This window comes from Diceros bicornis, chromosome X (assembly GCF_020826845.1).
Source record: "Diceros bicornis minor isolate mBicDic1 chromosome X, mDicBic1.mat.cur, whole genome shotgun sequence".
NCBI lineage: Eukaryota > Metazoa > Chordata > Mammalia > Perissodactyla > Rhinocerotidae > Diceros > Diceros bicornis.
Window position 1 is genome coordinate 20,530,629 of NC_080781.1, and position 15,166 is coordinate 20,545,794.

The 15,166-nt window shown below is 39.7% G+C and overlaps 1 protein-coding gene across 3 annotated transcripts in view; it reads left to right on the top strand.

Annotated features, from left to right (window-relative positions):
* The window catches only part of PDK3 (pyruvate dehydrogenase kinase 3), a 62,558-nt gene that overhangs the window by 23,409 nt on the left and 23,983 nt on the right, over nucleotides 1-15,166 (top strand). For all 3 annotated transcript variants that reach the window (XM_058535590.1, XM_058535588.1, XM_058535589.1), the window contains exons 3-5: nucleotides 1,650-1,721; nucleotides 5,620-5,804; nucleotides 7,511-7,600. In XM_058535590.1, the coding sequence (XP_058391573.1) occupies nucleotides 1,650-1,721; nucleotides 5,620-5,804; nucleotides 7,511-7,600 (347 nt within the window). The remainder of the gene's footprint in view (nucleotides 1-1,649; nucleotides 1,722-5,619; nucleotides 5,805-7,510; nucleotides 7,601-15,166) is intronic.

Consider the following 15,166-nt stretch of genomic DNA (forward strand, 5'->3'; position numbering starts at 1 on the left):
AATATTTTCTAACATGTAGAACTTGTTCTCATTTCATTAATTGTCCTAATACTGCTTTCTTTTTTTAAGCAATCTCCCCCTCCCCCAATTTAAGAATCCAGTTCAGGATCATGCACTGTGCTTAGTTGTCGTTTCATTTTCCTCTTAGAAGTGAATCTTCTGTATAACGGGCGTGACTCCCACCTCAGTCAGAGTGTGTTCTCCTTGCTCTCTTGACTTTCAGGCTAGGCAGCTCAGCGCTATCTTGGACTCCTCTCCATTTATGGCTTTGCTCTTTAAATGAACTATCCCCTTTCAGAAGGATGGGATGCCTCCCTAAAATTCTGCTGCCATGTGGCAGGACGGAGGGCATCACTGTGGATGGCTGACTTTGGCCTCTCAGGGCGGTTTTGACCTGAGGATTGCAACAGTATCCATAGCCTTATATGCCCAGAGGCTTTTAAAAAAATATACCCGGGGGATGAGCATATTTCAGTATCATGCATTGTCACAAAGTCCAAGTGAGGCTGATTAATAAAACATCATTCCTATTTATGTATTTACAAGCTTAACAGTCATTTTTAGTTACTGGAGTGCCCTCATCCTCTACCCAAAGCTGGATAGGATTAGTGGTAATTAATTGTTAGAAATCATTAGAATAAGGGATAATTCTTTCAGGACATGTTAAGACCCAAAGCAGAGATCACACACCTCTGAGTAATTGGAATCTCTGAATCCCCGCTAGATCTGGATGTAGCTGCTACAGTAAAGTGCCTCTCTGAATCCCATTTTTCTCTGTTCTCCAGATCTTTATGTTGGACACATTATATCTTGTACTGGCCCTGATTGAGATATGTAGCTATTCTTAATCCAGAAGCTATTTCTGAGAGCCTAAGAGGCATTCCTTCTCCTGCATTACATGTTGATGAAATTAGTCTAACTCTGAGAAGGAACCTTAGTTTCTAAGTTCTTAGCATGCACTTCAGTGTCACCCATGTGTTTCTTATAATTTGTATGCACTTTTTTTGGGTAATCAAACTATAGACTTAGTGTTATCAGTTAGGGTATGTTTATTTGTAAATAGCAGAAAATCCAACTCAACTTGGCTTAAACAATTGGCTTGTGTACCTGTTAGACCCAGCCATAGGATGAGCTTTTGCTTTTGGTTTGGTTCAGAGATTCATTAGATTATCAAGGTCCTGCTTTCCATGGTGTTGGCTTCATTTTCAGGCTGGATTTTCTCCTGGTGAGAGAATAGCTGCAGCATTTCCAGGCTTCACATCCACATAGCACACTGTACAAAAGCAGAGCAAGTTGATTTCTCTCCCAAAGACCTTCAGAAAGTCTTCTCTCTCATTTTACGGGCCTGAATTGAGGCAGTATGCTCATTCGTGAGCCAATCTCTGTGTTGAGGGGAATGCGATGCGGTGATAGGCTTAGACCTGGACTATCGGACTAATTAGGAATTAGTGACAAGAGAAATAGGATTACCCAGAGGAAAATCGGGGTACCCAGGAGCTTTGCATGGCATCAGCTTTCTCTGAAGCACTTGGGCTACATGGTGGGGAGAGAATGGGAGGGATGAGTGAAAATTTGGGGTACTCTTAGGAAGAGGGAGAGGAGGAATGGATGTTGGGTAGATAACTAACACAGTAACTCTTCTTTTTCAGGTACATGCAGAGCTTTCTTGAGCTTTTAGAATATGAAAATAAGAGCCCTGAGGATCCACAGGTCTTGGATAAGTAAGTATGGCCCCAAACTTACCTGAAAGTAAAAATATTTAGGTAAAAAATGTTTTGGTAAATGGAACTCACGTTGTTAAGAACCAAGAAGTATAATTTGGACGAAAGCATTAGGTTTCTGAATGGGTAACGACTCAACATTGCATTTTTTAAAAATTTGAGTTAGGAATTTATCATAGTACAAAAGGAATAATGACACTTCAAATTATGCTTCATGATCTAATTCCTAATACTGTTACTCATGGTGAACTGGTGCGGGGCATTCACTATAAATATTGCAGTAAATGTTCCACCTAGTGGTAGTTTTAAGAATGCAGTGACCTCTATATTCATGAATTTATCTCCTCTTATACAATTCTTTTTTAAAAAATTTCAGTGTGATATTACATTTGAGCTCACACTGTACTGCTTTTATTTGGAGCAGCATAAAAGAGTGTGGTTTTTATATAACATACTGAATTCTGTTGCTATTATGCACAAAAACTAGTAAATTCTCATGCTGATGGAAAATATTTCTGTTTTTCATTTTCATTTAACCAGAAAACACGAACCCTAGCTCTGAGTGTGGTTTGTTCCCCCAAGAGAAATTAAGTATCCCCTTCACATTACTTTCCTCCTCTTTCATGTACACATGAATGGATGCCTATGGCAGACCTGTTGTGCTGAGGAATTTCTTTCTAAGTAGAAACCTGGTCCACACAACTGTGAGACTGACCACCTTACATCTAAGTGCTTCATAAAAAGAACTAGGGAAACACCACGTTATACAAGACCTTAGCTCGAGGCATTTAACCCAGCCTCTCAATTCACAGATAACAAACTGAGGGCACGAATATGAAGTGACTTGCCCAAGATTGTAACATCAGTTAGGAGCAGAGCTGGATCTGCAAATCATGTTTTCTTTTCCTCAGCACATTGTTCTTTACAATGTACCAGACTGCCAGAACTGCTGATTTGAGCTATGAGTTGCTAGCTCAAGTTTAGTGGTAAATGAAAATATAAAGAGAAAAAAGTCCTGACCTGTTTTATACTTTGCTAGGCGTTTTGTTGAATGGATCTGTGCACTGTGGAAGGGAGGCATTGGGTTAGAGCCCCAGAAACAGTGTTTTCCTTGCTGTCAGCCATTGCCGTCAATTACGGTATTGAAATTAAATGAATTGAATCTAGAAGCTTTGTTTTCTCAAGCCATTAGCTAGTAACAGTTTGGCTGATACCCTAAAAATTAGGACTGAAGGACTGACCTCTCTAGCTTCAAATTTTAGGATATAGATTCGTGGAAGTAGATGATATCACATTTCTGCTGTGTGTTTCCCAGGGGCCTGTCTCAGTTTCTGGAACAGGTTATCAGGCAGATGCGATTTATGGACATGAGCCTGCTTTGTCAGCTGCCAAGTGCTGGATCCAGTGTGGGCGATGTCATAATGATAATAGCTCTCACTGAGTGAGTTGCGGTAACCTGCCCAGGTTGACACAGCTAGTTAGGAGAGTTGGGAGTTTAGAAGCCTGATGCTCATGGTGAAGGAAGGAGTGAGAGGTGAGCGAGTCGTTTTACTCAGAGTAAACGGCCTTTTCTGTTCAGTGAGAGGTTATACAGGAGTCACAGGCAGGGAAGTCATTTTAGCAAAGTGAAAGTGGCTTAGAGGACAAGCCTGTTTATCATACTGATAAAGTTTAGAAGAGCCCCAGAAGATTGGGGAAGTATTCTGAGAATTGAACTGTTGGGGCAACTCTCTTCCCTTCAGATAAATTGAGGCTCTTCTCCACTATAATGAAATGTTTCATTTTAGTAATATTTAATTTATAAATATGTTGGAAAGAGCATTATGTAAAAGACAAATTGTCCATTACAAAATTTCTTGTGAATAATTATGACCTAATTTCAGAGTTGATTTATTCATCTTTACTGTCTTAGTACATTTGTGTTTGTTACGGAAATATTTCATCAGTGAGAACAATAAGATTATCCAGATAAGTAAAAAGAAAGTGACTCCAAATTTCCAGTGGCAGGGGGCAACCACTGTTAACAGTTTTCTTCCATCCATACTTTTTCCTAAGCATGCATATTTCTATATGTGCAAAATATTGTTTTTCAAAGATAACAGTGTGGACATTATAGATCTATACCATTATTACGAGTTTCATAATGCTCCATCTGCAGATAAGTTGTGTGATTTGACCTCCAATCGTTGGGTTTTCGAATGGTTTGTAGTTTTCTGGTTACTACGAACAGCACTCTAAAAAACAGCTCTAAATACAGCTGTTGGCCTTGTCCTGTTAGTTTCCTAGGATCAGTTCCTGGGAGTGGAATGACTTCCTTTGGCTTTTGATACATGTTGCTAGATTGCCCCTAGAGATGCGTCAGTTAGGCTCCCACGCTCTAGCTGCCGCTGGTTATTCTTTGCCAGTCTGGTAGGTGGAGACTAGTATTACATTGTTTTAATTTGCTTTTCTTTTGTTATTTTGAAGGTGACGTTATTGGCACTTGAGTTTCCTCTGTGGTACCAGATCTCTTGCCTAGTTTTCTGTTAGGGTACTCTTCTTTTATTAAGGATAGTAACTCTTGCAAATATATTTGCCCAGTTTTCACTTTGGTTTTTGGCTTTATAATATGTGTCCTTTTAGAATTGCTGAAATTCTCCATGGTCGTATCATTGAATTCTTTGTGGTTTCTGCCTTTGGTACTAAATGTAGAACAGCCTTCCTTACCCCAAGGTTATATACTTATTCACCTGGTTTTTTTTTTAATCTTTTGTGTGATTTCATTCTTTTACATTTAAATCTTTTAGCCCATTTTTTGGCGCAAGGCTTGAAATTGGGATGTGACTTAAATTGTTAGGCAACTGTCCCAACTAATTTGATTGTTTCTCTACTGACCTGCAATGTCACTTTATCAATATGCTAAATTTTTATACACACACACTTATTCACCCTTGGGCTTGGTTCCAAGCTTGTTATTTGGTTCCATTGACTTGTCTGTCTATTCTGTTTTTTTTTTTTTTATGTGAGGAAGATCAGCTCTGAGCTAACATCCGTGGTAATCCTCCTCTTTTTGCTGAGGAAGACCGGCTCTGAGCTAACATCTATTGCCAATCCTCCTCCTTTTTTTTTTTTCCCCAAAGCCCCAGTAGATAGTTGTATGTCATAGTTGCACATCCTTCCAGTTGCTGTATGTGGGACGCGGCCTCAGCATGTCCGGAGAAGCGGTGCGTCGGTGCGCACCCGGGATCCGAACCCGGGCCACCAGCAGCGGAGCGCGCACACTCAACCACTAAGCCACAGGGCCGGCCCCTGTCTGTCTGTTCTTAGTTACCATTTTTAATATATTTTTCCTACAATAATATACCAGAATACTTGAATAGGTTTGTTTTAATTGCCTTTGTTCTATCTACACTTGATCACTATATTTTACTGCTGTGAGAAATTTATTTCAAAATTTTACTCTTAAAAAGTTTGAAATTATTTATTCACGGAAGCAATTGCTTTGAGACTCCAAAATAAATCCTTGGAGATTTTTTTGGGTTGTCCTCATGTTGTCAGAAAAAATATTAATATGTTCTGCAGTTATTTATTCAGCAAACATTTATAGAACCTGTATTATATGTAATCATTTATCCAAAAAGTCAGTGGATTTCTGAAAAGGTATTTGAGCATTTTTTTTCTTTACTAGAACCTTTTACTTTTTGTGTCTCTGAAAAGAGAATTTCTGTAGAAAGTTTCAAACAAAAACTTGGATAGTGCTTTAGTTTATCGTGAGTACTTCCTTGTAGTCTGTAATGATAATGATGTGTCTGCCTACAAAAATACTAGCAGATAAACTGTCCAGAGACGGAGCTGGGAAGTTTATGCATCAGCCCATGAGATATAAAGACTGACCACTTTTTGTTTCTCTCCCACACAGCTTTCTACAAGTTCTGATTAAAGTCAGAAATAGACACAATGATGTGGTTCCTACAATGGCACAAGGAGTGATTGAATACAAGGAGAAGTTTGGGTTTGATCCATTCATTAGCAGTAACATCCAGTATTTTCTGGATCGATTTTATACCAACCGCATCTCTTTCCGCATGCTTATTAACCAGCACAGTAAGTTGGGTTTTTGGTCCAGTTTTGAAATAGTAACTGGGGTTATTTCTCCCACATGTTTTCCTATTGCTTCACTTTTAATTTACTGATCTGCATTTTTGTCTGTAGAAATTTCTTGTTCAGTTTTTCCTAAGTAAATACTATCTATTTAAAAAGCTGTTCATTAGGATTCTTTGTTAAGAGAAATCCTTGAAAGACTTTTTTGATGCTCATATTCAAGACAGGACCACTGCCTGCCTTTTAAGCCTCTGCTGTTACATTCCTGGTGGGGGTGAGGGACCGGCTTTAATGGCAGCTGGGCATTCATCTCTGAATACTTTCATGTGTCTCTGAGAATATGTTCTAGTCTTTATCCAGGATGTTACATGTCTTCCTTTTTGGTTTTAAAAACATTGACACTGGGAATATTGAGTTGGCATGTTGACAATATGAGCAATCAATCTTTTATTTCACAGTGATCAATGAAATCAAATTAAGTGAATGTCAAATCATAATCTCATATTGAGAGTTTTATTTCACTCTCCAGGTTGATAAGCAGATAAGAAAAAAACACCTAAAATTCTCTCCACAAAAAAAATTTTGGCTCATTTTCAGCATCGTCTCTTTGCCTGATTTCATAATTCTTATGAAAAAGCATCCACGTGTCTAGAGTCTAAATCATCCTCTTTGCTGAATCAGAAAATGGACAGAGCATCTTTATCGTACAAATTTGATTTATTTGGATAAACGAGTATTACACAACTATTAAATGTGGGTTGGTCCTAAATGCATATATTTTAAAAATAGAAATATATGACAATTTACAGGAAATTTAAAGGGAAAGAACCTAAATACTATTCAACTAAACTACTTAGATAACTACAATTTCTTTCTGACCTATATATGTGTGTCTACATATATGTGTATGTGTTTTTAGATCATTGATTAAGCTTGTACACCTCTGGTTTTCGCTTAATCAGTTGGAACTTTATGTATTGGCCTAATGCCTGTAGTTGTCATTTTTCATTTAAAATCTCCCCTATGTTATTTAAGCCTTTTCCTTTTGTAGAATCTAAGTTACTCCCAATTTTTGTTTGACTTAAAAATAAGTACACCTATACACATACAGATTCAGATTACTTTTTCTTTGGGGCTCCTTTTGGCTTTTATTCAGAAGTAAAATTTTGCAAATCTTGTGTATTGTGAAAGTATTTGAATGTACTTTTAAAAATACTTGAATAAATATTGTTCATGTATACTACATTGAAAAATAATCTCCATAATGGAGGCATTTGAAATGTTCACAGTGAAGACATTTTGCAAGCCTGGCCTGATGGTGCAGACTGCATTTTCTAAATATTTAGTGAATGTTGGAATAAATGTCTGGAGTAGTACTGAGAAGGTTGGTAAACTTGGCTAAGGATGAAAGTAAATTTTTTCATCCAAGTCACATTGGGCCGGGGAGAAAGGGTTGGACAGCCGGCGCATGCCACTAATTTAGGACCTGCTGACTGCAACTGGCAGGTCTTAAAGCATGTCTTTCTTCCTTCATTGTCCAGTAGAGTTGATCACCTATCATTGTATGTATTCCATAGCTTTAAGTCACTGTGGATGCTAAAGTGATTCTTAGAGAATCTTTCAAAACTTATAAACCTCTGTGTTTCTCTGCATGACCATCCCAGCCTGCTTTGTTTTTAATCTCTCCCTTCCCTTTTTTGTTTGTTTAGCACTTCTGTTTGGTGGTGACACTAACCCTGCTCATCCTAAACACATAGGAAGTATTGATCCCACCTGCAACGTGGCTGACGTAGTGAAAGGTAAGGAGACCATTGTAATAGCGATTGTAGTTGAAATAGGATTGTGGTTTAATTGAGGCAGCTTGTCTATCGGGTTATGTTGCTAAGTTGTATGCTGATTCATCAGGCCACTCTGGGGTCAAGCCACTTGATCCAAATATGACATGTTCTTTCTAGACAGTTCAGGAAAAGATGCATAATTAGTAATGCTCAAAATGGGAGTTTCTACTTCATTGACTAGGGTTTTACCTGTAGTTCTATCTTAAAGAGTAAACACTTGTTAGCTTAAGTAAGATTCTAAGTTTTGATGGCCACCATTATCTGAACATTTCAGAGAATGCAAATCCTCGTTATGAAATCTGACTGAATTCGCATGCTTGTAAAATTTAAACATCCTTCTGATGTGCATCCCGGGTTTTAGAATCTGCATGACATGTGGGCTTCATAGGTTCACTGGACATGGAGCTAGACACTGTTTCAGCAGCCTTAGGGTAGAACAGAGCCCTAGAGCCGCAAGTCCCTAGCACCCGGGCACTTTGAATTTGAACAACAGTTTCCTTGTTATTCATTTAAGATAAGTGCTTGTTGCTTAAGCAGAGTGACCTTGCTGTTGGAGTTTAGAAGGCCAAGAGAGGTGGCCCAGTGTGTGCAGCCTCCCCAGTGGGGGAACAGACCAGACCTTCAGCAGCCATACCTAAGGAAAACCTGTGCTATTTGTTTACCCTGGGCATTCCCAAACCCAGGGAGGAGGACCCAGGCATGGTGGCCTTAGCTCAGCCTAGGATTGTCAAGCTGTTCTCGCCTCTGTTTAATTAGGAAACATTTACTCAAATTATTTCAGTTCTAAGGTGACTAGGCCCAGCCTCAGCTCCCTAAGAACCCTATAGGTTGCTCTCTTACAGATAACCCTGTGGTTGATCATGACCTCTGCAGGCCCCCAGGGGGGAAGGGGAGCAGGATTGGTCTTGTCATATCTTATATGTTCATTAGACCCTAGCCCAATGGCTTTTATGAATCAGAAAGCCTGGTTCAGATAGTTGACTGCCCTTAGAGAAAAAGGCACACATTCAGAAAGCAAAATTGCATTATTATATCCTGCACGTGTGCCTTTTCTCTTGAACTGTAAGCAATTTGATGTCAGAGTTTATGTCTTACACTTGTTTTGTAACTCGCATAAAACTTAGTGTATGCCTGGGCCGGCCCCGTGGCTTGGCGGTTGGGTGCGCACGCTCCGCTGCTGGCGACCCGGGTTTGGATCCCGGGCGCACACCGAAGCACCGCTTGTCCAGCCATGCTGAGGCCGAGTCCCACATACAGCAACTGGAAGAATGTGCAGCTGTGCCATACAACTATCTACTGGGGCTTTGGGAGAAAAATAAATAAATAAAATTATTAAAAAAAAAAAAAAAACTTAGTGTATGCCTGTGTAGATGGTCAATAAATATTCCTTGGATTGATAGACTTTAAACCTTTTGACAATTTACTTTCTTAAAAACAGCTTTATTGAGTTATAATTCTCATACCATACAATTTGCCCATTTAAAGTATACATATAATTCTGTGGTTTTTAGTATAGTCACAGAATTGTGCATCCATCACCACAATCAACTTTACATTTCATCACCCCGGAAAGAAATTCCATAACCGTTAGCAGTCATTCCCCCCACTCGGCCCTCAGCAACCACGGATCTACTTTGTCTCTATAGATTTGCTATTCTGGATATTTCATATAAATGGAATTCTATAATATGTGGTCTTTTGTGTCTGGCTTCTTTCACTTAGCATCATGTTTTCAGAGGTTATCCATGTTGTAACATGAATCCACACTTCGTTCCTTTTTATTGCTGAATAATATCACATTGCACAAATTAGCAATTTTGTTTATCCATTCATCAGTTGATGGATATTTGGGTTATTTCAACTTTTAGTATGATGCCTGTGTAAATGATTGATAAGTATTCCTTGCTTTGATAAATTTTAAACCTTTCGATAACTTACTTTCATAAAAAACTACTTGAGATATAATTCATATACATACTATACAATTCACCCATTTAAAGTGTACAATTCAGTGGTTTTTAAAATATTCAGTTGTATAACCATTGCCACAATCCAATTTTAGAACATTTTCATCACCCCAAAAAGAAACCCCCATACCCATTAGCAGTCACTCCCCACTTCGCCTCTTCCCAGCACTAGGCAACCACTAATCTACTTTCTGTCTCTATAGATTTTCCTATTCTGGGCATTTAATATAAATGGAATCATACAATATGTGGTGTTTTGTGTCTGGCTTCTTTCACTTAGCATGTTTTCAAGGGTCATCCGTGTTGTCACGTGCGTCGGGAGTTCATTCCTTTTTATAGCTGGATAATATTCCATTGTCTGGATAGACTACATTTTGTTTATGCATCAGCTGATGGACATTTGGGTTAGCTGGGCAACCCTGGACATGTTATGTAACCTCTTTGGGCCTCAGTTTCTTCATCTATAAAATGGTGCTATTGCTAATTCACCTATATCATGGAGTTAAATGAGTTAACCTGTATAGAGCCCCTAAAAGCAGTGCTGGCACCCAGTGAGGGCTGTAGACAAGTTGACTGGCAGTAGTCCTTGGGCATCGTACAGGTCCTTTGGCTTCTCATTTATACCATTGCTTGTATAATAGATTGGTGCCTTTACTTTTGTTTGTGGCATAAATTATAAAATATTTTAAAAAGTCACGACATTTATAAGACAATTGGGTATTTGACATTCAGGAAATATTGTTAATTTTTTAGGTGTGATACTGGTATTGTGGTTATGTTTTTTTAAAGGAGTCCTAGCTTCAAGACAGGTATTTTGAAATATTACACGTGATTTAAAATGGCGTGTGAGATTTGCTTCAAAATGATGCACAGGGAGGGCAGTGAAAAAGATTGGGTGTGTGTTGAACACTGTTGACGCTAGTAATGGGTACGTGAGGATTCTTTCTGCTGTGCTCTGTACTTTTGCGTATGTTTGCAGTTCTTCATGATAAAGTTGTAAAAACATACTCATCTTTATCATCTCATTGTTTCTTCACCAAGTCTTTCATTAATTTTTAGGGAGATTTTAACCACGAATCAGTACAGCTAGATAAGTAACAGGGAGTTCTAGCAACTGTTGGCACTTCTGTAGAGCAGAGAGATGAAGCAGAGCCAAAGTGAGTCAGAGGCGTCGTAGGAGAGGATGAGGAGGAACCTGCTGCGCCTTGACTCTTAAGGCGAAAGGAGTCCGTTGTTCCGCGCACTTCCTGTCTGGGCTGCTCTTCCTGGACGTATCACACGCTGCCTGGTCTTGGCATTATTTGTCCTTCTGTTGATCTCTCTAACTGGGGTGTAAATTTCTAAAGGTCCAGAATGACTCTTACTCACTTTTGCATCCGTCATCTCAGGGACAGAAGTTTTGTGCCAAAAACTAGCTGAAGATTACGTGCAAAACAATTCAACCAGTATTTGAAAGAAAGAAACTGAAAGTTTATGCCTACAGTTTACCTCATAGCCTCCTGCTTTCTTTGTCCTTTTTAGTCACGATTTTGACCATGGGCCAGGTCCCCTTCTCTCTCCTTCCTCTTCCTGTGCTCACTCACAGCTTTATCTTCCCTCTTTCTCCTGCCCTTTTTTACTTTTTACCCAGTGAGACTGCTATTGTGCTGCAAAGTTTGCTGCATCCTCTCATGTAAGCATTCCTACCACTTGCTTGGCATAACTTAAAGCCTGGATTCCTGGTGAAGCTGTATCCAATAAAAATCACCCCCCATGCCCCTCTGCCCCTCAGAATGCCACTTCCCCCAGCACACACGCATGCACACACACTCCTACCCCTCCCCCCACTCATGGGGTAAGGAGGAAGGACTGGCATGTTGCCCGCTCCCCACTGCATGTTTCGAGCCATGTTTTTCATTTCTCCATAGCCTCCCTTAAGGAAAACCATGGTGGAGGGTGGTTTCAGATTCTGAAAGTGCATAGCACGGAAAGCAACATCCACATGATCAAGTCTTCTGCCACCCTTCATTCCTTTGATAAACCACACCTACTGATAGCCACAGCACACTAAGCACGCTTGGCTTGTACATAGTTTCTAGAATGCTATTGTGCTTCTTCCACCTCCTGAGATGTATGCTTACTAAGGGTCATTTGTTTGTCCTCAAACCATTGGTGGAAGTTATACCACCTGTCATGACTACATAATTAAAATTATGTAAAAAAAATTAAATGTTATATAAATGGAAAAAATATGAGTACAAAAAAGAGACTTGTTTCTATTAAATCAAGTCGAATGCTTTGGAAAGACTTGATAAAGAAGAGTGTCTTAAAAATGTAATGAAATGACTGAATAAGATAACTATTAGGTTACAGGGAAAAGTAAAAATCTTGGAAGAAATCTGCACTCAGATTGCTTCCCAAGTATCTTTAAGTTTATTACACTTTAAAGACATAGGAATTGGAATTCATAGATGTATATGGTATTGTTTATCTAAGAAAGGTGGCCTGGAACCCCAAACTGATCCATATTCAGAGAGGCTTTGGCCTCATATGAAAAGATTGGCAGAGGAATGAATTGTATATTCAAATGTGCATTTTAAGTTAATGTTTACGATAGTAGTCATGTTTTATGGTTTCCCACTTTATCCAGTATTTTTTGTCAATCATCCAACTCCTGTTCCGAGTTGGGTCAGTTAAGAGGAATAATGCCGTATTACCAAAATAATAAAAAGTGCTCCTTGAAGAAGAGTTAGAAAATGTGAGAAAAGAGAGAAGACAATAAAAATCACCTGTTTTCATAACCCAGTGAGAACATTGTTTTATACATTTGAATTCATGCCAAATTTACAGATCAGTGTGCAATCATGAATAATGTGAGTAATCTTTGTCTCTACAAAATCCATAGTATTTGCATATTTCCCCATCTCCAGCAAATGCCCATCGTACACGATCTTCCTAGATGGATTCAGTACCTGACAGGAGTAGCCTCTATTCTGCCCTTTGTTTCAGTGTTGTTGGAGTTCTTCCTATGTCGCATCTGCTGTACTTATTATAATCTCTATATTCAGATGGTTTTTCCAGCCAGGTGTATATAATCTTAATTCCTTAGTGAGGTATTAGCTTTAAATCAGTTACCTTTCCTGCCATGGCCAATTGGGCTGGGCAAGCTAGGAGGAAACCTGAAGGTCTCTCTCATCCCTGTAGACTAAAGCAAATTTTAACAGTCAGCTTTCCATCTCGTTCCCTATGGGCCCTACTCTTACTTCTCTGAGTGCCAGAGTACCCAAGCAGACACTCTTTCTGGCTCAAAATAAGACTGAGAGAGAACAAACATAAAAGAGAGCATCAACGGACAAAACGCCTGGAAATTCTTCTGTATCTTCTAGCAAAAAGGCACTAGAGTCTCCACCCCTAAATGCCCCAGGAGTGACAATCAGAAGGTCTCAAAGGGCCCAGGCCTCACCAGCTCTTCCTGCCAATACCCCCAAGTGCTGTCAAGGAGAGGAAGAAACACGTGTCCGTTTCCTTTGACTCTTACGAAGTCTTACTGTTCCCTTCCTCTTTTTAGCGTAGTTGCTATTTTTTCACTGGCTTTTTACCTTCTCCTCAGATCCTCTGAGATTTCTCAGTTGATCTTCTAATGTGGCATCTCTACCTCTAGTATTTTTTCCCTTAAAGGAAGGGAAGCTTGATGTAGAGGGAGTAGGGGTTCTGGGGTTTAATTACTGCTCTACTATTGATTTTCTCCGCTGTGTACATGGTTGAAGCCTAGGCAGATGTCCAGCCCAAATGACCCCTGTGTGTATGTGTGTGTGCACACCCGTGTGCATGCCTATACATACGCATGTGTGTGTTTTACAGCCTTAGGAAGCCTTAATGAGCTAACAATGATTCTATACTCAGATCTCTCGAGACAGACTATAGAAAACTCATGTAGAAGGGTAGGGACAATATTTTTATTTTTGACTAGACAGTTGTATAAATGTGTGAAAGTGGGGTGCATCTTGCATAACATTAATTGCATGTGCAGAACGCTGAAGCTTGCCTCCTTGCTGCTTATTTAGCACATTAATATCTACCTTTACACATCTGCAAATTATAGACTCGTGGTAGTGAATGCTAGAATTAGTGTTGTAAAGCAGTTCCTGTTAGCCTCTGGGAGATGCCTTACATTGTGGCCATTTTTCCTCCTTTCTTTGTAAGAAACCAGGAAATAAAATGGAAAATCCTGTGGCAAGATCATTTTAAAGGTACAAACTTAAATACTTGATACAAAAGTCAGCTCTCACGGCGACATTAGCTTGCGTGTGTTGTTCCTCTATGCTATTATTGCATAGCATAATAGCATAGAAATGGTATCCTGAGAGCGTGTCATTATTCTGGTTCAGAAATAATGTCTTGTGCTCTCACTTCGGGCTCTTCAGGTTGCTAGTAACAGAGACCCACTCATGTTAGCTCAAGGTAGATAAATAAATTTATTAAAAGAACCTGGTAGGTCCCCTGGTAATCCAAGGGCAGGAAGCACTTTACAGTTGCAGCTATAGAAATTGGAACTGGGAAGCAGAAAACAAGGTTGTTTTCTGTGTATCTTTGCAATTGAGGTTGTCGTGGCCCCTCTGCTTTTCTCTCTTGTCTGTAGACTGATGGACTTGTTTAGGGCAATGACGGGCACTCCAGGCCTTCTAGATCATGACAACTCTCAGTGTATCCTGTTGCCTTCTGTCCTGCCTGAGTGTCTCGATCCTAAATTCCCAAAAAATGGATTTAATTGGCTCAACCCATCTTTTTGCCCACAACCACAGGTTTTAGGATTCTGGTCAGCCTGTAGGTTGGTTGCCCTTACATTAGATGTTCTGCCCCCCACTTCTCCAGTTGGCTGTGGTTTGTGGGGTGAGAGGATCCAGTGCTTAAAAAAACTCTGGTGGTTCCCACTTGGGATCTGTTTTGGATAGAAGAATGATGATAGACACACCTTATTGGAATTGCTTTGTAACTTAAAGGGGTTTCGAAAAAGCATATCTGTAGCTTTGTAATGCTTTGTGGTCATTTATGTTTACCTTGTTCTGACAGTGCTTCTTAAACTTGAGCTTTATGGTTTTCCGTGTCCTATTAGACTCAGTTAGGGGCCTTGGACCAGTTAGGGAGCTTCAGTTTTGTTTTTTCAGCACTCACTCAAATTCATCCTAGTCCAGCCTCTTAGGGTATTTGTAAACCAACAATTGCATGTGTCCACAACAGAGGCTAATATTTGATAGCAGAGTTCTATGGTGAATTTTGAATGGGAAAATCTTCTAATAAAAAAATCTAGGGGCCGGCCCGGTGGCACAAGCAGTTAAGTGCATGTGCTCTGTTGCGGCAGCCCGGGGTTCGCCGGTTCGGATCCCAGGTGCGCACTGACACACTGCTTGGCAAGCCATGCTGTGGTGGCATCCCATATAAAGTGTAGGAAGATGGGCACGGATGTTATCCCAGGGCCAGTCTTCCTCAGCAAAAAAAAAAAAAAAAGAGGAGAATTGGCAGATGTTAGCACAGGGCTGATCTCACACAAAAAATATCTAATGAGATAACCTCCATAATCTAT